The sequence below is a fragment of the Pongo pygmaeus genome, chromosome 8 (assembly GCF_028885625.2).
Source record: "Pongo pygmaeus isolate AG05252 chromosome 8, NHGRI_mPonPyg2-v2.0_pri, whole genome shotgun sequence".
Classification (NCBI taxonomy): Eukaryota; Metazoa; Chordata; class Mammalia; order Primates; family Hominidae; genus Pongo; species Pongo pygmaeus.
The window spans coordinates 17,170,209-17,194,830 of NC_072381.2; the positions used below are offsets into that span (position 1 = coordinate 17,170,209).

A 24,622-nucleotide genomic window follows, 5' to 3' on the forward strand; every position below is an offset into this window, starting at 1 on the left:
GCCATCATTTTATAATATAATTAGATTAAATGAACAGCAAACAGCCTAAAATTTACATCGATTTTACATAATTAAAGTAGGTATTCAACAGTAGCAAGTTATGTCATTTCAGAGTAGTAGCACATCTGTTTCTTTGCCCACATAAAATCTGGAGTTTATTTTCAAGTATTTCCAATAAAATAATCACTTCAAAATAACCACAGAATCTTATGTAATTCCTGTATGTCTCCTAAGTCAGGCTCCAAATGACAAACTTTATTTCTTGCAAGAAAGTGCACAGCAGGGAGCTTTGCAGAGAATTTCCATACTTTTTTTCCTTAATCTTCCTAGGAAAGATTATTAATGAGAATAAATTATGAAAAGATTATAATGAAATAAATAAAAATGCTGACCTGATTTCCAGAAAATCTGTATAATAGTTTCCAATGGCTTCCTCCAAGGAGAAGTTTGTGAAGTGCACTGCAATCAGTTGGCCAGTTCTCACTGTGATCCTATAAATGCATTCCCAGTTGTTGGGGTAATTATTGGGGAAGTTTGGAGAAGTAAATGTCCCCAAATCATCTGTGTAGTCTTGCAAACATGCTGTGAACAGAAACAGACCATAAGAGAGAAAATAGAAAATATTGATGCGTTTATAATACATCCAGTAACATGTATTTCATTAATTTGTGCCTATACTTGATTTTCAATAAGCCATTCTGGAATGTGCAAATAAAGATTTCATTCTGAAACAAAATTGTTGTAATCTTAAAGACAAAATAATTACCAACAGTAAATCTAAGCTATGGAGTGGAAATTGTTACATATATCTTGAGTAAACAACCCTTTAAGTCTTGAAAGTGTTACGTTTTTCTAATCCTTGCAAATTACCATAAACGTTAAAAATTAGGATCCACTGCAGGAGGTCCTAGAAATAATTCAGTCTTGTCTTTTCTTAAGCTTCCTTTAAAGTGGTTTTCACCAAAGCATGTATTTATGAGAAATGACAAAGCAGGTACCTCCACCATGGGGTGAAGATTAGGGGCCCAGGCTGAAGGATCAGAGTGATCTCAAATGAAAACCGTCTCAAACAGTGACAAGCTCTGCAGCCTTGGGAGAGTTACTATACTTCTCTAAGCCTTAGTTCTCACATCTCTCAAATGAAGAGGGTTGCTACCTTTGAGTGAAGGTTTAAGAGTTAAAGATAATGCATTACGAGGGCTTGGCCCATGATATGCACTCAGTAAATGGTGGTCATTTACGTTATAAGGAAGACATTAGGTCATTTATAAAACATTTAGCATAGTACCTGGACAATTTTGAAGTCCTAAATAAATATCTTCTTTAAAAACTTTTCTAGTTTAACAGTTTTAACATCACCTATTCAGTTGATTCTGTGTTTACTACCACCCACTCAATCTCCTATGCCCTCCAAATCTGAAATATTTTACAAAGAAAATCTTGTTTGAATGCTTTTGTTTTTGTTTTTGGTTTTGAGAAAGGGTCTTGCTCTGTTGCCAAGGCTGGAGTGGAGTGGTGGGATCTTGGCTCACTGCAACCTCTGCCTCCCGAGTTCAAGCGATTCTCCTGTCTCAGCCTCCCCAGAGGCTGGGACTACAAGCATGCACCACCATGGCCAGCAAATAAATGCATTTTTAATGTATTTCCAATTGCATCCAGCCATAACCTAGATCTAGGGTATAGGAGTAGACAGAGGTCTCCTACTAAAAGGTTTTGGATACAGTAAAAGTGTTTCATTGTGAGTCAAAATAATAATAATAATAAGGATGTTTAGTTATGCTGTTTCCCTAGTTGCTGCTATATAATCCCCATACTCGGAAAAGAAGAATCACTGGTATTGAAAACATAGAGATGCATAGAACGTATTATAGGTTCTACCATCTGTGTATAGCTCTCAAAGTAATGGGCGTTCGCCAGATATTTGATTTTACTCTATTTTAAACAGCAAGCAATCAAGGCTTTACTTTATTGAAGGAATTCGCAGTGACATTTAACGCCAAAGATTATGTTTAACTCCCAAAGTATAGAAAAGTATGCTTTTCTGTAGTCTGCCAAAATATTTCCACAAGTGGAAAGGAAGGTAGAGAGGAAGGGAATAAGAGAGACAGAAGGGAGACAACAGGAAAGGTAGAAAAGAGGGATAAAGAGAGCAGGGAGGAGTATAGCATTGGTCTATTAATATTTCAGACCCAGTAATGAAACTTGCTAAGCTAAAAAAAGGACATCAAATGAAAGCAATGACCCAGTATCCCTGAGTTGACAGAATAGACAGATTCATTTACCCACACTCAGAGAGCTTTAGCCAGTATATCAAATATTTAGAGGAAATTATCTGTTGTTGTTTGCTCTTAAAGAGACAATGCTCCTTGCTTACTCACTGTACTCCCAGAGGGGAAATACAATTGTCTCGCATATCTCTAATGCAACTTGTCTGCGGGAGAATGTTAAGTGTGATCAGGTTCTCAGGTGGAGGAACCTGAATTAATGACATTTTGGGGCAATAATGATGGGTAGTTTCTCTTTATCTTGCTTACATGCATGTGATTATTCTGGAACAACTGGTGGGAGTCTGTTAATCTTTACTGAAATTTTGATTTACTCACCAAGCTCCTTTTATATTGCTGGCACAAAAGTAAACTACAGTTCCTGATGTGTTCCAATGATATTTACACCATTCACGTTGTCTGAAATGCTTTACCCTTTACCTAACCTGCCACCCCACAACCCCTGACAATACACAGTTTTACATATACACTCTTACCCATTATTTAAGGTTGGCTGAAACCTTTCCCAACCAAGCAGAATTAATTTATCTCGCATAATAAAATTTTATGCAAATAGCAATTTGAACCCCACACATATTTTGTAATTGTTTTTATGTGAGTATATTTACCTTACTAAACCTTGGGATATGAATAAGACCTTATTAACCATTATTTACTATCACTGTAGTACCTGGCCCAGATGAGGTCCCTGTAAGTAGTTATTGAAATATTATTACATGATGTGTTGGAAACGAAGGGGACTGGTACATGCATCTAAGTTCCTCCCACTCTCCCTACTCCATTCAGTTCTTCTCTTTCAAGCTACCCCTAAACCCCAATCCTATGACTTCTATTTTTCTCACCTCATTTTTCCTCTCTCTCTTCTTCCTGTACTCTATCCTGGTTGGCTGAGGTTCTTTAATTTTTTTTTTATTCCAGCTATGACAAGCAACTGTACTAAACTAGCTCCTCTCTTTAAGAACTGTAAAACTGAACAAAATATTGGACAATCTGCAGTACAAGATTGTGATTCTTGACAGAAAGGAAACTCGTGATGTACGACTCTTGATTTCCTTGACTTTCTACCTGGGCAGAATTTCCCGACCACAGAAGGGAGCTGAAGCCCAGGTAGTGAATGACAGTCCTACTGAGCTGATGATGCAAAGATTAGGGTTGCCAAAGCAGCTGGAACTATATGGAAATTCTACAGAGAAGAAGTATATAGAGAGGAAAGCCGGACATCTGAGTAGGGCTTCCCATGGATTCTTAGCTAAGCCTGGGCTGAGAATACATAAGGTGAGACTTCAGAAAGCATGTCAGACAGGAGCTGCTACTAGGCTGGAAGCAGAAATAAGATCATTTGGAGTTCTCTCCCATTCCAGAATGGGGATACCTCCTTAACACCTCAGGCATTCAAATAAGACAACTAAAAGGCCATATCTTACAAGGGAAGACCATGGCCAAGAGTAGGGCTCTCTAGAACTTCCCTACCAAAGGATAAGTCTTAACAAGACCTGCAGGAATCATAGAAGTTGGAGGTTGAGACCTACCAAGTTAGAGGGGCTTGAGAAACAGGGATGTTCACAAATATTCTTTAGCAAGTAAAGATATAAACCTATGCAGATACAAAGTAATCAGTTAGATATCAAACTAGCTTCAGAGGAAGATAATAGAATACAGAGTGTCTACAACACATAATTTACCCACATGATATGGGACACCTATATCATGTCCCAACCTATCATGTCCACTATAAAACCCAAAATTATTACAAATGTTAAAAAAAAATGAGAAAACATGGTCCGGGTGCAGTGGCTCATGCCTGTAATCCCAGCACTTTAGGAGGCCAAGGCGGGTGGATCATGAGATCAAGAGATCAAGACCATCCTGGCCAACATGGTGAAATCCCATCTCTACCAAAAATACAAAAAATTAGCTGGGTGTGGTGGTGCACACCTGTAGTCCCAGCTACTCAGGAGGCTAAGGCAGGATTGCTTGAACCTGGGAGGTGAAGGTTGCAATGAGCCGAGATCGTGCCACTGCACGCCAGCCTGGCGACAGAGTGAGAGTCCATTTTAAAAAAACAAAACAAAACAAAGCAAAACAAAAAATGAGAAAATATGAATCAAATCAAGAAAAGAAATGTGATCAGTAGTCAAGAAAAATGTGGTCATAATCGAGAAAAAAATGTCATCTCGTGATTCAAAGATGATCCAGGTGTTAGATTTAAAAGAGAAAGACTTTAAAGCAGCCATTAAAAATAAGTGCAAAGACTTAAAGAAAAAGCCTTAAAAAGAAAAGAGATGAGAAATTTTGGCCCAAAAAGGGAGAAAATTATTAAAAGGAACCATGGAAATTATATAACTTAAAATTACACTAATTCAAATTAAAACTTCATGATAAGTTTAACAGTAAACTGTAGGCAGAAGAAAAAAGGTCAGTAAACTATAATATGTATTAATAGATGTAATTTAATCTAAAGAACAAAGAAAAAAGAACTCCAGGAAAATGAACAGATATTTAAAAAAACAAAGAAAAAACAACAAATAGGTTAACATGCATACAATTAGAGAACCAGAAGGAGAAGATAATAAAAATGGGTCAAAAAAAGAGAAGGATATAGGGGCTAAAATTCTCCTAAATTTTATGAAAAATGTCTAGTAAGATATAGGAGTTCAGTCAATACTAAACAGGAGAAATAAAAGAAAACCACACTTGGACATGTCAGAGTGAATCTATTAGAAAACAGAAACAAGGAAAACAGAGGAGCCAGTTGGGGCGGGGCGGGGGGAAGCCACATCACATACAGTGACATCATGATAAGGATGACAGCTGGCTTCTAATCAGAAGCAATGGAGGCAAGAAGAAAATGGAAAACATCTTTAAAATGTTGAGATGGGGAAAAAAGGTTTAAATATCCAGCAAAACTACTTTTTTAAAAAACGAGAGTGTAACATTTTTAGACAAACAGAAGCTCAGATAGTTTGTCACTGGAAGACCTGTACTGTATGAAATAATAATATCCATTGGGCCAAAGGAAAATGATACCAAACAGAAAATATCTCCAAGAAGGAATGAAGAACACTGGAAATGATAAATCATTGTATAAATATAAATGCTAGGCTTTCTTTTCATTATCTCCTTAAAAGAGAATTAGTGATTTAAAGCAAAAATAATAGTAAGGTGAATTTATAATACAGAGAGAAGTAGGCTGGGTGTGGTGGCTCACGCTTGTAATCCCAGCACTTTGGGAGGCCAAGGTGGGCAGATCACTTAAGGTCAGGAGTCTGAGACCAGCCTGGCCAACATGGTGAAACCCTGTCTCTACTACAAAAAAAAATACAAAAATCAGCGAGGCTTGGTGGTACATGCCTGTAGCCCCAGCTACTCGGGAGGCTGAGGCATGAGAATTGCTGAAACCTGGGAGATGGAGGTTGCAGTGAGCCAGGAGCATGCCACTGCACTCCAGCCTGGGCGATAGAGTGAGATTCAGACTCAAAAAAAAAAAGAGAGAGAGAGAATTAGTGATTTAAAGCAAAAATAATCATAAGATGAATTTATAACATACAGAGAAGTAAAAGATATAACTAAAACAGCACACAGAAGGACAGGCACATGGAATTACACTAGTATGAGATTATTACACTTGTGAAGTATAAAGGCGAATGTGTGTAATATGAAGTGTCAGGTATGAATTAGAAGGTATGAAATGTAAAGCAGCTGCATATTAACTCTAAGAAAACTTGCTTATTAAGTTAAGGAGTATATTTTTAGCCTTAATGTAAAAATACAAAAAAAAGGTATCATTAAAAAGACAATGAAGGAAATAGAATGGAATACTAATAATATTCTGTAAACCAAAATGAAGACAGAATAATGGCAACATAAAAAGAGACGAATGGAAAACAACTACCATAATAGTATGTTAAATTCAACCATAACAATAATTACATTAGTTGTAAATGGTCTAAATACTTCAACTAAAACACAGAAAAAGCAGGAACCAATTATATGTTTTTTACTATACATGCACATTATATGTAATGACACCATTATATACAATGGTGAAGTTACGTTGTAAGCAAAAGAATGAAAAAAGATATACCATATGAACAGTAAATGTAAGAAAGCCGAAATCACTGAAATAATATCAAACAAAAGTGACTTCAAGAGGGATAATATTATTAGATTTATAGAAAGACATTTCATAATGACAAAGGGGACGATTTATCAGTAAAACATAATAATCCTAAATATGCATGCACAAAGTAATAGTTTCAAAACACATGAAGGAAAGTGAAAAGGCAAAAATTAAAGAAAAAAATAAAACCATGATTAGAGTTGAAGATTTTAACACCTTTCTCTCAGTAACTGAAAATGAAACCGATAAAGATGAATACGGGTATGGAAAATCTGACCAACACTATCAGCCGACTTAAGCTAATTGACAGAGAGCACTACACTTAATAACTGCAGACAACACAGTTTTTCAAGCGTACATGAAACAGTCAGCAACATAGACCACATGCAGGGCTGTAAAGCAATTCTCCATAAATTTTAAACAATTGAAAACTTAGAAAGTATATCACTTAACCACAATAAAACTGAAATTATAAATCAATAAGGCATCTAGAAAACCTGCAAATATTTGAAAATTAAATAATACATTTGCAAATAATCCATAGAACGAAGAAGAAATCACAAGATAATTGGAAAATATTTTGAACTGGAAGTTAGTGAAAATAAAACATTAAAATTTGGGAGGTGGCCGGGCACAGTGCTCACTCCTGTAATCCGAGCACTTTGGGAGGACAAGGTGGGTGGATCACATGGTCAGGAGTTTGAGACCCGAGTGACCAACATAGTGAAACCCCGTCTCTACTAAAAATACAAAAATTAACCAGGCATGGTGGTGAGTGCCTGTAATCCAAGCTACTTGGGAGGCTGAGGCAGGAGAATCACTTGAAACCAGGAGGCAGAGGTTGCAGTGAGCCGAGATTGCACCACTGCACTCCAGCCTGGGCAACAAGAGTAAAACTCCATCTCAAAAAAAAAAAAAAAAAATTTGGGGAGGTGAAGTGAAGTAGTGCTTAAAGGCTATATCTATATCCATCTGCAGTTAATTTTTATCTTAAAAAACTAGAAAAAAGCTAACTAAGGCAATAATTAAATGAAATAATATAAGAACAGAAATCAATTAAATGGAAAATGCAATAGCAATAGAGAAAATAAACAATGTCAAAAATTGGTTCTTTGAGAAAATTATTAAAATTGATAGAATTCTACCAAAACTGATCAAAGAAAAAAGAGAAAAAAAACAAATTACCATTTTCAGAAATGAAGAGGGGATGTCACTATAGAATCTTTGGACATTAAAATCATAGAAAGACACCATTACAAAAAACTGTGCAAATAAATTTGACAACATACATAAAATAGATTAATTCTTTCAAAATTCCCATAACTGACTCAAAAGGAAATATAAAGCTTTAATAGTCTCTATTAATTGAAGAAATTAAATTTGTAATATAAAACCTTCCTACGAAGAAAACTACAGGCTCAAATAATTTCACTGGTGAAATTGTATCAAACAATTAAGAAATTGTTTATATTCCACAAACTCAGAAAACAGAGAAGATATTTTCTAACTAACAAGACCAATATTACTCCTATACCAAACCAGACAAAGAAATTCAGAAAAATTACAGTTCAGTATGTCTTACATTGATGCAAAAATCCATAAGAAAATTTTAGCATAACAATTCTGAATATACATAAAAATTATAATAGATCAGAACCAGGTGGAGTTCTGATGTATTATACAATATTGGTTTGACAGTAGAAAACTAAATCAACATAATTTACCACCTAAACAGAAAAAAAAAGGAAAGCTTTGAAAGATACCAAAAGATGCAGAAAAATTCAACACCCACCCAGGATAAAAACTCAGCAAATATGCCCAGAAGGGAACTCCACAAACTGATAAATAGCATCTATGGAAAATCCAAAGCTAACATCATACTTAAGTGGTAAAGGACTAAATGCTTTCCTGTCAAGAGTAAGAAAAAGGTCAACATTCCAACCTTACCCTTTCTGTTCAAGAATGCACAGAAAGTTCTAGCCATCACAGCAATACACGTACACAGAGAAAGAGAGACAGAGAGAGAGAAGGGAAAAAATAAAACTTATTTAACTTATTCACAGTTATTGTCATCTATATAGTATATACTAAAGGATTTATTTAAGTTATTAGGACTAATAACTGAGTTTAACAAGACTGCAGAATACAAGATACGTGTATACAAAAATCCATTTATGTTGCATATATCAGCCAAACAACCAGAAAGTAAAATTTTAAAATAGCATATATAATATGGCATGTCATTTTATAATAGCATAAAAACACGAAACACTTGATAACAAGTTTAATAGAAATATGCACAAACTCTACACTGAAAACTTTATTGCTGAAGGAAATGAAGGAAGATCTGAATAAATGGAGAGGTAAAATATGTTCATGGATTGGAAGGCTGAATTTAAGATGACCTTTACCCCCAAATTGGTCTGTAAATTCAACGCAATCTCAATCAAATTCTCAAGTTTTTTATATATTGAAAAGCTGATTCTAAAATGAATATGGAGATACAAAAAATCTAGGATAGCCCAAACAATTCTGAAAAGTATCAATCTAGAGGTTTTATACTTCCAGATTTTAATAAACAATATGAAATTATGTAATATTAAGTAATATAATGTTCTATTGTTAAAGGGGTAAATATGTACATCAGTGTGATGAAATAGAGATTCCAGAAGCAGACCCACACATGAACACAGGCAGGTGATTTTCAACAAAAATGCAAAAGCAATTTCGTGGGAGTGGGAGTGAAGGAGAATCTTTTCAATAAATGGTGCTTGAACAATTAAATACCATTTGCTAAACACACTTGGACACACAACTCACACCATATAGAAAAATTGATTCAAAATGGATCATAGAACAAATATAAAATCTCAAACTATAAAACGTCTAGAAGGAGCCAGGCGCGGTGGCTCACGCCTGTAATTCCAGCACTTTGGGAAGCCGAGGAGGGCGGATCACGAGGTCAGGAGATAGAGACCATCTTGGCTAACACGGTGAAACCCGTCTCTACTAAAAATACAAAAAACTATCCGGGCGTGGTGGCGGGCGTCTGTAGTCCCAGCTACTCGGGAGGCTGAGGCAGAAGAACGACGTGAACCCGGGAGGCGGAGCTTGCAGTGAGCTGAGATCACGCCACTGCACTCCAGCCTGGGCAACAGAGTGAGACTCCGTCTCAAAAACAAAAAAACAATTTCTAGAAGGATGTACGTGGGAGATCCTGATAACTTCGGTAGTCAAATATTTCTTAGACAAGATACAAAATGCACTAACCATAAAAGGGATAAAAGGATATGTTGAACTTTTGTTCTTCAAACGATACCATAAGGAAAAGAAAAGTTTAGCCACACACTGGAAGAAAATACTTGCAATACATTTATCTGGCAAAGGACATATTTGTATGCAGAATATATAACATATGACTCATTAAGAAGAAACAAACAAAAATGAGCCATATGGTTTTAATGAACACCTCACAAAAGAAAATAAGTGAATTGTCAAAAAGCATGTGAAAAGGACTCAGCACTATTAGTCATCAGGGAAATGCAAAATAAAACCATCAGATACTACTATGCAACTACCAGAGGCTAAAAATGAAAAGATTGGCAATATTAAGGATTGGGAAAGATGTAGAAAAGAACTGCAAGGCAGGCAAGCCCCCAAATTGGGACTCCACCCAGGAAGGTTTTAGGCTTTGCCCAGGAAAGAATACAAGGGTGAGCCAGTGGTAGAAAAAATCAGCTTCACTGAGGTATCAGTGTTCCAGCTCCGTGACTGCTCCTGCAGAGCAGGTCTACCCCATAGGGAACGTGTTGAGAGTAGCAGCTTGGCGCAGTCGTGCAGTCATATTTACACCCACATGCAAATTAAGGGGTGAGTTATTTGGAAATTTCTAGATAAAGGATGGTAACTTCTGGGTGTTGTCATGGCAACGGCAAACTGTCATGGCACTGTTGGGCATGTCTTATGCAGAGGTGCTTCTGTCTCTTCCCTGTTTTAGCCAGTCTTCCATCTGGTCTGGTGTTGAGCCCCAACTCCTATTTCAGAATTGTCAATCATATAGGTGGGAATATAAAATGGCATAACCACTTTGGAAAACAATTTGGCACTTTCTTATAAAGTTAAACATATCATTACCATGCGAGACCCAGAAATTCTACTCCTAGGTATTTTACGCAAGAGAATGAATAAGTCCACAAAAAACCTGCACGTCAATGTTCATGGTAGCTTTTTTTGTAATAGCTAAACACTGGGAAAAGCTCAATTATCTACCAACAGGTGAACAGATAATCAAATTACGATACATCCATGCAATGGAAGGCTAGTCAGCAATAGAAAGAAAAAAAACAGATAAATACAGCAACATGAAAAAATTCCAGACACATTATGCTAAACGAAAGAAGCCAAGCCGGGTGCGGTGGCTCACACCTGTAATCCCAGGACTTTGGGAGGCCAATTTGGGCAGATCACAAGGTCAGGAGTTCGAGACCAGCCTGGTCAACATGGTGAAAACCCGTCTCTACTAAAAATACAAAAAATTAGCCGGGCATGGTGGTGTGCGCCTGTAATCCCAGCTACTCAGCAGGCTGAGGCAAGAGAATCGCTTGAACCTGGGAGGCAGAGGTAGCAGTGAGCCGAGATCGCGCCACTGCACTCCAGCCTGGGCGACAGAGAGACTCCGTCTCAAAAAAAAGAAGCCAAACACAGAAGAGTACATACTATGTATTCCTGTTCACAGCTGCCTGTTGCACAGTTAAAACTATTCTATATTGGTAGAAACCAGGTCTGTGGTTGCTGACATAGAGGGTGTTGAGGAAACTAATCAAAGGAACACGAGGATCCCTCCTGGAGGGACAGAAGTATTCGACAGCTTGAATGGAGAGGTGGTTAAATGGGTGTACACAATTCTGAAAATTATGGATAAATTTACTGAAATTACAGGAAAAAAATCCATATTATGTTAAAAGCTTGAAAGTTCTGTGCACAGACAGTCTGCACTCTCTAGAGAAAGTCCAACAAATAACTCAGATATCTAATAAAGAATACATAAAATTGAAATAGAGAAATAAAATATCATATTTGAAGGGACCCCTGCTATACATATTAAATAATAGAATATTTAATCTTAAAATCTGATGGTAGTTTTATGTGATTCAAATTTCATAGAGAGAAAAATTATTATTCTCTGAACTTAATGTATCTATTTCTTGAAAGATTAAAAACCCCTCTTAACTACCACTGAACTCTATAGATGTTTACATTTCTTCCCTTGACAATATAAATGGCTCCTAGAATAATAGTAATACTGAAAAATATCAATACTAAGTTTTGGTTTCCTCTTGTGATTTTCAACAAAGCACAAATGATTAAATTAGAATGTGTTTCCATACAAGGATATTTATGTGTTGGCATGATGCTTATTATTACATCAATACAAAATGCAAAGATAAAAATGTATCTATGCCTTTTATTTTATTTTATATTGCCAAAGGAAAATTCATATCCAATGTCAGTTTAGCCTTTTATTATGGTCTAAGAACATTTACGAAGAAATGAAAAATCAAAGTACATTTTTTCTATCCCCTAAATTTAACTGAACTAGCAATGGAAAAGCATGTCTCTGAGGATCAAAGACAACTGTTGGCAAAACTCACATATTTTTCTCTCTGACCAACCTCAAAAAAAAAAAAAAGAAAGAAAGAAAAGAGAAAACATACAAATGCCTTCTGTGGACCATTACAAAAATCACAAAACGAGACTTTTCTAAACCTCACAATGTATCTTTGCCTTCACTAAACATTTTCAAATAAGTTTTTGTAACACAGGACTTGGCTCATTATCAAAGGGGAAAATGAGAAACATCTATAACCTTCCAAACCACAAAGCAACAATGATACAGTCCCATAAAATTTGAGCCACATAGGATAAACTGATCCTGTGGAGAGAGGAATGCATCTCATAGGGAGACTCTAGATTATGGGGAACTGCTCCAGCTCCTTCCTGCTTTGCATTATGGGATGATTTATGTGATTATCCAATTACATTGAGGCTCAATCTTTAGGCTATGCTTTCTGAAATCACTTATGAAACGTTTGGTTTGTGAATGAATCCATATGACCTCAGATATTCTAGGAATGTGCTAAAAAAACAGCCAACCCAGGAGCCATCATCTGCTTCCACAGACATATTTGGTTTAGCATCCTTCAAAGTGAAGACCCAAGGGAAGATATAATTACAGGTTCAGTTTCTTCCTTAAGAAAGAAGAAGCCTTCTCAATCAAACCCAACATTTTGCTACAATTTTCTGCTAGGTGGTCATCGTCATTGCTTTTTCTTTTCCCTCTCAGATGACCAGTGCAGATTCATATAAAAATAAGCAAAGTAGCTATTGTAAAATTGTCCTTGGATATTGAGAACCATATTTTATATCTGGCAAAGTCATGTTCCTTTACAACTATAATGTAATTTTCACATTGAATATCTCATTTTGTCTTCCTCAACTTTGCAAAACAGCCAGGCATTATCACCACACTTTTTAGAGAGGTGTAGATGAGAGATCTCAGTTTCCTGGAGATTAAATTCTAAAAGACACTTACTTCAGACATGGCCAACATAAAATATGAACCCAAGTCCCCTCTTTCCAAATCTTATTCTCTTTAACAATCTCTGGTTTTTCTTTTCTTTTTTTTTTTTTTCATGGAGTTTCGCTCTTGTTGCCCAGGCTGCAGTGCAGTGGTGCGATTTTCTCTCACCGCAACCTCCGCCTCCCACGTTTAAGCAATTCTCCTGCCTCAGCCTCCCAAGTGGCCGGGATTACAGGCATGAGCCACCACGCCTGGCTAATTTTGTATTTTTAGTAGAAACTGAGTTTCTGCATGTTGGTTAGGCTGGTCTCGAACTCCCGACCTCAGGTGATCCAACTGCCTCGGCCTCCCAAAGTGCTGGGATTACAGGCATAAGCCACCCTGCCTGGCCACAATCCCTGGTTTTTCTACACAGGAAATGTTAATTTAAGGATGAAGACAAGTAGGGAACTCAGAATATCATGATTAAGCATTTTGTTGCATTTTTATTCTAAGGAGTAAGAAATATAACAAACAAGATAAATGAACTGAGTGGAGAAGTGCTGGGACACCTGTACATACAAAATTATGAGAAAACAGTAGACAGTAAGAAAGTAAATCTTTAACAGACAAATCGACTTACTACAACACCTTTTCCAGAGGGAAAATATCTGAATCTCTCATAGCAAAGAATACAGAATTCAAGGTGGATAGAAAGAATCAGAGAGGCTTGTGAGTTGTCCAAAGTATTCCAAATTATGGCCGGGTGCGGTGGCTCATGCCTGTAATAACAGCACTTTGGGAGGCCGAGGCGGGGGGATCACCTGAGGTCAGGGGTTCAGGACCAGCCTGACCAATATGGTGAAACCCTGTCTCTACTAAAAATACAAAATTAGCCAGGCATGGTGGCCATGCCTGTAATCCCAGCTACTTGGGAGGCTGAGGAAGGAGAATCACTTGAACCTAAGAGGCGGAGGTTGCAGTGAGCCGAGATCTTGCCATTGCATTCCAGCCTGGGCAACAACAGCGAAACTCCATCTCAAAAAACAAACAAACCAACAAACAACAACAACAACAAACCCAAAAACAAACAAAAAAAAGTATTCCTAATTAGTATCAAGGCTGAGAGTAGGACCAAGACTTCTGACCTCCCTACAGCATCCCCTTTCCCTGTGTCATGAATAGTACTTTCCATCATGAGCAGTTACAGTCCAATCCACTATTGTATCTCCCTTGTAATTCTACAGCAATTCACATGCTAAGGCTTGACTTTTAGAGTCCTCGATAAACTACAAAGTTTCATTAGAACCCCTTGAATTGCTTGGTAAACATGCACCCTAGACCTATTTTAATCAGAATTTCTGGGTGGGGCCCAGATGCCTGAATTTATAGGAAGAAAATCCCCCATCTCAAATTTCTTATGAACACTAGAATTTGAGAACACTACACTCCCAAACTGAAGTTTTAAAATAGAACAGAACTCTCTTTACCCATTTAGTGTAAAGAAGGCCTCTTTGGGCATGTTTGTCATCATTTCTTAACTTTGCACTCCTAGATGCCTCTTCTGAGCTCATTCCAGGATCACTGATAAAAAACAGCACTAACCACCCACTGATGAGTAGGTGGGAATCCTGCCTTGGGAAGGAGGGAGGCCAAGAAAGACCAGTAGGGCTCATCTCTAATCCTGTGTTGTTGTTGTTGTGATCATCCTTGGCCATTTCCCTGGACAATTGTGAAGGTTTTCGCTTTGCAGGAAATATGAAAAATCCACCACAGTTTGATGATAGCCCTGAATTAAATGTTACTAGCTGTTATATGCAGTTCATTCAGAGTGTTTCTAAGAGCTAACCTAGACATGGCAAAAGAAATGGATTCTAAGACTGGACTCAGTTGTTTAGTCTGACTTTCAAACCAATTAGCTATGTATTCTTGGGAGGATAAATTCAACATCCTAGACTTCTATCTCCCTCATTTAAAAATTAAGGTAACTGGAATAGATTTGTGCTTCAAACTTTCTTGACATACCCTAAAAAATACATTTACATTAACCACCCATGTGGGCAGAGATACTGCAAACAGGTCTCATGAAGCGGCACCTTACTTTGTATGATAAACTCTGATACTTTCTCTCCTATTCCTTTCTATTCTACTCCATACTTTTAACAGTCACAAGTAGCAACCGAATAAATTAATTTCATGACTCACGAATGAGTCATGAATTGCAGTTTGAAAAACATTGGACTAGATGTTAAATAGGTTTTCCTCTAATATTAAAGTTGAAAATGAATCAGGTACATTTATCTGTTCCTGTTTATACTTTTAAAGTTCCCTCTTAGCAGGATTATATATTAATGTATATGCAATACATGTTATAGAATATAAAATTTTACTTTAAATTGATAACATTAGTCAATTACATTCTCTCAGGATTCAAATATTTCGTAGTTTGAACGAGCAAAATCTAATACTTTAAATTAAAGCTTAGTCTTGTAGTTCCTAAGAAATTCATAAGAGTTTTAACCTGTTAACCTTGTACTTGTTAGTTCTTTTCTTCCTGTTTTCCCAGGCACATCTGGATAAAGGCAGAAACAAACTAACAAGGGAGGAAGTCCGAGTAATCAAAAGAAGCCAATCTTTTTTCTCCCAAACACATATTTTGGGGCTGACATCATAGCCACATGGCACAGACTACAGATGGAAAAGTATCTGAACTCAAATCCGGAAACTTAACCTTTATCAGATGAAGCCAGGAAAGACTTCAGCAGGCAAACGCACACCTGTTGGGCCGAGGAGCTAGAAATCAACAACCAAATACCAACATTACTGCTCTGGAAATAACTTCTGTTAGAGCAATAAAGTAAGATGAGGGCCAATGACTGAGCTTCCCTTGATGCTTTTCCCTGATGCTATTTTATTCTGCAGAAAATATCCAACATACAATGACACCTGAAAAGAATGAGTCCTAGCATCTCTGTGTTTCCACACCAGCAGCTCACTCTGACTCTGGCTGCCTTCCAGGTCTAGCCACTGCGCTAGAGGACTAGCCGACCACCTGGTGTCACCAGCCCAACCCCAGCTCAGTCTCCTGACACCAGCCCTTCCCTAAAAAATGCTGCAGGACCCCCCCTCAGCAATGCATGTGAGCCGATCTCTCGGGTCTTGATCTATGGGAAACTGTGACAGGCTCCAGAATTATAAACAGAAGGTGTGTTGTGTCTTCCTGGATCTCGTCATCTGATTGCTATTTAGAATGGCTTGACTGTGTTAGTCAGACCTATGAGTTCATCCAACAACAAGCGGGCACAGTGACCAGCCAGGCTCAGCCCAGGGACAGAAAGCGAACACTCCCTCGTCTGTGATTTCAGCCTTATGCAGACCAAATAGAGGCCAAAGTAATGATTATCACACAGGGAAGCTGGCTGGAGAATCTTTTGAGTTTCTATGAAAACATCGTCTCCCCTTCACTTTTATCGCTTGCTTTTTCTTCTGTCTTTCTTTATAGTTTCCTTTCCTGTCCAGTTTGCTTCCATCTCTTTTCCTGACTCATTTTTATTTTACCTGTATCTTATCTTTCTGAAAACTTTTACAATTAAAATCTAATATCCTCTCTGCCCAATTATTTTAACTGCTCTGGGTTCTTTCTGCACAAAATATTGCCTTACAAGCTAGGGTGGTAATAGAATTGCTTTACAAAGGTATGTCTTACTTTGCATATCATTACAAAGATTTCCACATTTTTAGGAGGCCCTGCCTGTATTATATGTTATCTAAGATACAGCCAGTTTATTCATGCAGCAAATTAAAATTATGTTCATAGATGATTAAAGCCAGAAGTCATCTCAAAGTTTACCAAATCCAATTCCTTAATTTTACAGATGAGAGAACTGTGGCCTAGAGAGTTCAAGTGACTTGCTCCAAAACCTGATCTAATATTCCGCACGCTTTGGGGCCAAACATACGAGACAGATAAAACTACAACAGCATGAAAAATGGTGTGCACCCTATAATTTCTTATGAAACCAGTTTTGGTCACTGGATATTAACCACTGAATGAAGTCCAGTGAATACGTCAATCACACACCATAGCCTGTTGTAACTGCCAGAGATTCCATTTCGCGTGCGCTTGCGCTTGAGCTGGATAATGAACTGCTCCTGCAGAGATTCCCACCTGGGAGAAAAGTATTGATTGATTCTGTCACACTCAGGATTCTGGAGCAAATCTAAAGCCATGCTTTCAAACATACAACTTGAACTGCTGCAGAGTTTTGCCTGAAATCAAGAGTAGTGGCCAGCCCCTCTGAAGGAGAAATAAATGGGAAATTGGGTAAGATTTTGAGTGGGAGATGTTTAAACTTTTATTTACTCTAGGGAGTGGGGACTTTAAAAGATAAGCATCTGGGGTTCTGAGGATGCAAGAGTGTGTCAGAGGGTGCATGTCCCAACATAGGAAAAGCTACCAGTCCTTTCTGGAGGGATCTCAGTGAATTGTACCATGCTGCTGGGGTAATCCCAAGGCTGAGAAATGCTTGGAAGGCATGGTCACCATATGCCTACTATGGGTCTATACTGGATGTTATTTGGGTCCTTTAATACAATGATGCAAAAGGAAAGCTCAGAGTCTCTAAAAAAGAACACATCCTAGGGAAACATGAGCCTAACGAAATATGACTCCTTCATCAATCCCATGCACAGGCTCTTGGGGCTGGGATCATCTCTGGTTCATATGTTACCTCAAAGACTGTGCCTGCAAAAGGGATTTGTTTCCTATACCTCATTTGCAAAGAGCATAGTAATAATGAGAAATTAAGAAGTAGGAAAAATACAATGAAAGGAATAAATGCTGAAAAGATTAACTTCATTAGGTCAAATTGAGAAACGCATATTTTGCCAAGAAATCTTCCATTCCTTTCCCTGGAATTTCATGCAGTAGTCTCTAATTTTTATATGTTGTTGTTCTGTTTCTAATTTCGTAACATAAGTATTCAGTCTCTTTGGTAATTTTTCATTCTGATAGAATTTTAAAAGATGCAAGAATGAGCTCCTGAATTCTTTTTACCCAGATTTGTTATGTATTTGTATTCTGCTCGCATTACTTTATCATTTTTTTTCTCTCTCTCTCACACACACACACAGACACACAAACATTCACACTTATTATCTCAGCCAATTCAGAGTACTTTGGAGACATTATATTTCTTTACCGTCTAAAAACTTCAGTGTATTGTTCCTAAGGGAAGAAAAAACATTCTTTTAACAAAACCACAGTACAATTACCAAAATTAGAAGATTTAATATTGATACAATATTCTTATCTAGTCACTACTTTCAATAAGGAAGGTATTTAAGTCAGTACCCTTTATTCTAAATATAGCTCTCATTGTGTGCCACAGGTTTGCGGATGATGTATTCTCATTGTGTTTTAGCTATTAGCACTGTTTTGCATGGAGTCAATAAAACCGAGTATGCAATGCTGTTTTGTTACCTGTTGCTGCACTGATTGCTTCATAGTTTATTAAGAAGCCTTCATAAGCGAGGTCGGAGTCAGTCACAAACACCAGCATCAATGAGTTACCACTGCTTGTGAGAGAAGGCGGGATCGATTTTCCACAGTATCTATTCCAAACAAAGAAAGGACAGATATGTGTATTTTAGTTTGGTATATTGAAAATGATGTACCAAAAATTAGGACATGTAAATATAATAATAGGTTTTGTTCTCTACCTCTCATCAACCTTAAAACACAAATATATTTCAGGCAAAAAAGATTTGCAAACTTACTAAAGATTGTCCTGTTCATGATTATATCTCTGAAATGGTTTTAGGTATGTGACTGGCTATGTGAGTTGTCATGTATGAGAAGTTTAGTAAAAGCTACACTAGATTGCCATATAGCATATTAATACACTTTTTAATAGAAATGTAATAAACATATACAACAAAGGGAAACAATATATCATAAAATCATAGTCATCTCTCTAATCTAAACTCATAGATCACTTGATCCTTGTGCCTTGCCTTCCTCATCCCTAAAATGGGAATGATGACAGTACCTACATCATAGAGTTGTTTTGAAAATGTGATGAGTTAATACCCTGTATATAAAGCACTTAGAACAGTGCCTGGAATCGTAATCCCTATAGAGGGAATCTATTGTCCTTAAACAGCTCACTTATAAAGAGATAAGAGTGATGATTCAGCCATGCCATGTTTCTGCTGAACAAAAGTAGTTTAGCTCAGAAAAACTATTCTATTAATGTTAAAAAGAGAGTTGTGATAAAAGACAGAACGCCTTGAGCTTTTATCTGAAGAAATACTTGTAGGGAGGAGTGACAATAAAATAGGAATCTCAAATCAAAGCACACTTGGTAAAATTAACCAAAAGAAATGATAAAGAAAACAAATACAGAAACCAAAAAAAGAGGAAATGTTGAGTATGGGAAATGGATAAGTTAATTGCTAAAGGAGAAAAAGAAAGAAACTTTGGTGTATAATACCATTGCAATGTGAAAAAAAATTTAATATCTTGATCAAAATAAAGGTAGGTGAACTAATTGATATTTTAAATGCCTTCGTATATGCCCATGTATATGAAATTTGAGGAAGATCATTATAGTTTATGCCATTCAGCAAACGTTCTGTATTTTGCAGTGGTGATATGTTAAGTACCTTCCCAAAAAAGAAAAAGAAGAAAGTTAAGAAGATGAAAGATTAGGATAAGAAAGATGTTTAAAACATGAATGAGAAATAAAGAAAATAAAATGCAAGATAAATTTTAAAATATCAAAAGGTTTCCATTTCCAACAGAAATGTAATAACAGGGGCTAGATTTAACTTTGCACCTGAAACAACAAAAATCCTGGACAAAATGTATAATACAATGGCTCTCAAAACACTGGATATCAAGCAATGTAGGACAACAAACCTTCGGAGACAGGAAACAAATGAGTTTAAAGGCAAAACTGAAACGGATCAACCTGTTTCCAAGTAGCTTAACTGCTTTCCAGAACAACACTCAAGAATACTTACAGGATATGACAATGTCCGGCAGCCAAAAACATAAAATTGAAAATGTCTGGTATCCTATTGAATATTACCCAGACATGAAAAGACGTGGGAAAGTAGAGGAAAAATCAATCTATAAAACCATAGCAGGAAACAATCCAAATGTTTGAATTAGTAGATAAAGTCATTAAAATAGCTACAACTATATCTCATAGATTTTTTAAGCTAGAGAAAAAAAATTCATGTGTAAAGTAGAGACATAGACTATATATAAAATGACTCAAATTGAACTTCTGAAATGAAAACTACAATATCTAAGATGAAAAATACACTTGGTAAAATTAATAGCAGATTAGACATTGCAGAAGAAAAGATGAGTGAACTTGAATATATAGTAATAGAAACTTTCCAAAGTAAAACACACAGAGAACAGAGGCTTGAAATCAAACAGACTATCAAGAGAGTTGTAGAACAATTTCAAGTGCCTAATATACATGAAATCAGAGTCCCTAATGGGGAGGAAAGACAGAAAAATATTTTAAGAACTTGTGGCCAAAAATGTTTCAATTTGATAAAACTATAAATCTTCAGATCCAAGAAGCTCAACAAAAAATTATGCTAATTGAGGAAAGTCAGAAAAACATTCAGTATGTATAGTACGATTCCATTTAGATGATATGCAAACGAATCTACAGGGATAGAAAGTAGATTCGTGGTTTCCTGTGGGTGGGGGTGAGGAGCAAAAGCAAGGAATTATAACGGAAAGGAAGAAAGTTTCGTGGGTAGTGGATATATGCATTATTTCAATTTTGGTTTTGACTTCATGAATATATACAGATGTCAAAACTTAATGCCTGCAGGCCAAAACTACAGAGTAGTTATGTAGAAATGGTCATTAAGAAGCATGAGGACCTCACCTGGTTTTCATAACACAACGTGGTCGATTTTAAGATCCTTCACTGAAGCAGGAAATCAGTAAAGTTTTATTGTTAAACAAACAAACAAAAATAACCTTACCTTCCAAGGGATGTCTCAGAGTCAGTGTCATAAACTTCCAAGTAGTCATTTGTGCAATTGTAATGAAACTCTAGATGAAATGTTTCGAACATTAAACGAATCAAGTGATTAGGTGGGACTAATATATGCCAAGTACAGTTGATACCGTGGGGGTAGACATTTGGATGGCCAGGACTTTTAATGGTCCCTGTTGATTCTGTAAGAATTTCTCCACAAGCTGTTGAAATAAAAATTATAATTACCGCAGCAAGTAACCAAGCTACCTGGATTTCAAATTAAAAGGCTCTGATAATAACCTCTTCAAAGATTAAAAGGAAAAATGTTTCTTAGATACCACTTAAGATAACTTGATTTTTCTCTTGTTAATAAGTAACAATTAACTTTTGATATAAATGTTGATTAGAAAATATATATTCTTTGTCTTTGAGTGTACTTTAAAATTTTTCACAGTATAGATGATTTTCATATAATTTATTTCTATCATTCACTTATTCTGATACAAGCTCAAGAGGAGGAAAAAAAAAGAGACAATCTCTTACCCAAATCCTCAGCACTGAACTTAGCCATGAAACCATGGTTTTCAGTAGAAGAACTTTTCACGAATGTGACATAAAGAAAATTGTACACAGATGTTATAAATGAAGGTATGTCTGTACCACAATACTTTTTGTTTTCAGGAGAACCCAAAATGGAACTGCTACCAATCTAAAATTAGAGAAGATATGTTCAACTATGTTGTGTATCAATTTTGAAAACTGCTTCAAGAATAATTATTTCTGAAATGTTTTTAACAGAGTACAAATCAATTTGAGAATACAATCGATTTTAGCACATTTTAGTCACCCCCCCAAAAAAAACTCATATCCTTTAGCGGTCACTCCTCATTCCCCTGAAACCAGAGCCCCAGGCAGCCACTAATCTACTTTCTGTCTCTGTAGATTGCCTATTTTGGACATTTCAAACAAAATGGGATTATACAATATGTGGTCTTTTGTGACTAGCTTCTTTCACACTGTATAACATTTTCAAAGTTCATCCACGTTGTAGCATGGATCATTATTTCATTCTTTTTTAATGCCATATAATATTCCACTGTAAAGATATACCACATTTTATTTATCTGTTTACCAGTTGATGGACACTTAAGTTGTTTCTACTTTTAAAATTAAAAATAATGATTGCATTTTGCTATTTGTATATGTTATTATAGATGATGACTGTAGATATATTCACATACAAATTTTTGTGTGGACACATAATTTTCATTCCCCTTGAGAATATATCTAAAAGTAGAATTGCTGGATCAGATGGTATCTCTATGTTTAACTTTTTGAGGAACTGCCAACTATTTTTCAAAGTGGCTGTACCATTTTACATCTCCACCAGGAGTGTATAAAGGTTCCAATTTCTCCATATCCTTGTCAACACCATTATCCGACTCTTTTTATATAGCCATCCTATGGGTGTGTCCTTTTGTTTTTGGCATTTTTTTTTTTTTTTTGATACAGGGTCTCACTCTGTTACCCACGCTAGGGTGCAATGGCACAATCATAGCTCACTGCAGCCTCTACCTCCCAGGCTCAAGTGATCCTCCCACCACAGCCTTCTGAGTAGCTGAGGCTACAGGCGTGTATTACCCCACTCAGCTATTTTTTAAATTTTTTGTAGAGATGGGGTCTCACTATGTTGCCCAGGCTGGTCTCGAACTCCTGAGCTCAAGTAATTCATCCACCTTGACCTCTTAAAGTGCTGGGATGAGGTGTGAGCCACTGTGCTCAGCCTCCTTTGCCCATTTTAAAAATCAAGTTATTTGTTTTTAATTTTGAGGAAGTTATTTTTCTTTTTTCTTTCTTTCTTTGTACTTTTTGTGTCATATTTAAGAAGGCTTTGCCTAAACTGAAGGGCATAGAAACTACTCCTAGGTTTCTCCTAAGAGTTTCATGGTTTTAGCTCTGACATTCAGGTCTATAATCCATTTTTAGTTAATTTTTGTGTATGCTATAAGGAAGGGGTCCAGCACCATAATTTTGCATGTGGCTATTGAGCACCATTTGTTGAAAAAATGATTTTTCTCCATTGATATGTTTTGGCATCATTTTCACACATCAATTGGCCATAAAAGTATGTGTTCACTTCTGGACTTGCAATTGTGTTCCATAGATCTATATTTATATCCTTACTTCAATAAGATACTGTCCTGATTATTGTAGCTTTGTTCTAAGTTTTGAAATCAGGAAGTGTGAGTCCTTCAACTTTGTAATTTTTCAAGAACATTTTGGTTATTCTGGTTCCATTGCATATTCATATGAATTTTACAATCAGCTTATGTATTTTTTTTAAAAGAGGCAGCTGTGATTTTTATGGGGATTGAATTGAATCTTTAGCTCACTTTAGGGAGTACTGCCATCTTAACAATATTGTCTTCTAATCCATGAACATTAAATGTCTTTCCATTTATTTAGGTCTTTTTAAATTTCCTTCAAGGACGTTTTATAGTCTCAGAGGACAAGTTTTACACTTATTTTTATAACTGTATTCCTTGATGTTTATTATTTTTAATGCTATTGTAAATGGAATTGTTTCCTTGATTTCATTTTCAAATTGTTCATTGCTGGTGTATAAAAAAAGAAAGATTTCTATATTTTGATCTCATAACCCACACCTTGCTGAATGGATTAGTTCTAATAGTTTTTTATGTGTGTGGATTCCTTATGATTTTCTATATAAGAGGTCATGTTATCTGTGAATAGAGAGAATTTTACTCGTTCCCTTTCATTCTGGATGCATTTTATCTCTTCTCCTTACTTAATTGCTCTAGCTAGAATTTCCAGTGTAACGCTGAATAGAAGTAGTGAGAACAGACGTTCTTGTCTTTTTGTGACCATAGGGGCAAAGCACTGTGTTTCATAATTAAATACGATGTTAGATGTGGGTTTTAAATGAATGTCCATTATCAGATTAAGGAAGGTTCCTTCTATTCCTAGTTTGTTGAGTGTTTCATCATGAAAGGATGTTGAATTTTGTCAAATCTAGCAAAATCCAGATCTCAAATCTATTGAGGTGATCATGGAGTTTTTGTTCTTTATTTTATTGGTACCATCTATTACATTAACTGATTCTGGGGTTGTATATCAACCTAGAATTCTAGGGATAAATGTCACTTAATCATGGTATATAAATCCTCTTTTTAGGCTAGATTCACTGAACCAGTATTTTGTTGAGGATTTTTACATATATATCCATAAGACATATTGGTCTACATAAACTACTTTCATTTCCTATAACAGATTTGAAGACAACAACCCATAATATTTTTTATAATATACAACCAAATACAAATTCAAAGATTTTTTCCCTCTTACCTCAATATAATCTGTTTCACAGTGGGCAGAACTTCCAATTTCAAAGACAGTGAAGTTGAGGAGAATGACTTGGCTTTGGGGCTGGTGGATGGTCCACCTACAGATTCTTTCTCCAGGATACACGTTAGGAAAAAAAGGCGAGCGAATGAACCCTTCTCCAGTTAATTCACCCCCGCAAGCTGTAAGCATAAAAATTATAGTAGTGTTTGTCCAGATATTAACAATTTTATCTCGATTTTATTGCAAAATCTAATACTGCCTGAGGAGATAACCAAAT

General features: G+C 36.3%; 1 protein-coding gene across 1 annotated transcript in view; it reads right to left on the bottom strand.

Annotated features, from left to right (window-relative positions):
• CUBN (cubilin) overlaps positions 1 to 24,622 on the bottom strand; it is a 304,926-nt gene that overhangs the window by 222,052 nt on the left and 58,252 nt on the right. Inside the window, exons 19-23 of the mRNA XM_054503528.2 lie at positions 24,346 to 24,524; positions 21,523 to 21,688; positions 20,984 to 21,200; positions 18,447 to 18,577; positions 393 to 582 (exon numbers count right to left, since the gene is read on the bottom strand). Of these exons, the coding sequence (XP_054359503.2) occupies positions 393 to 582; positions 18,447 to 18,577; positions 20,984 to 21,200; positions 21,523 to 21,688; positions 24,346 to 24,524 (883 nt within the window). The remainder of the gene's footprint in view (positions 1 to 392; positions 583 to 18,446; positions 18,578 to 20,983; positions 21,201 to 21,522; positions 21,689 to 24,345; positions 24,525 to 24,622) is intronic.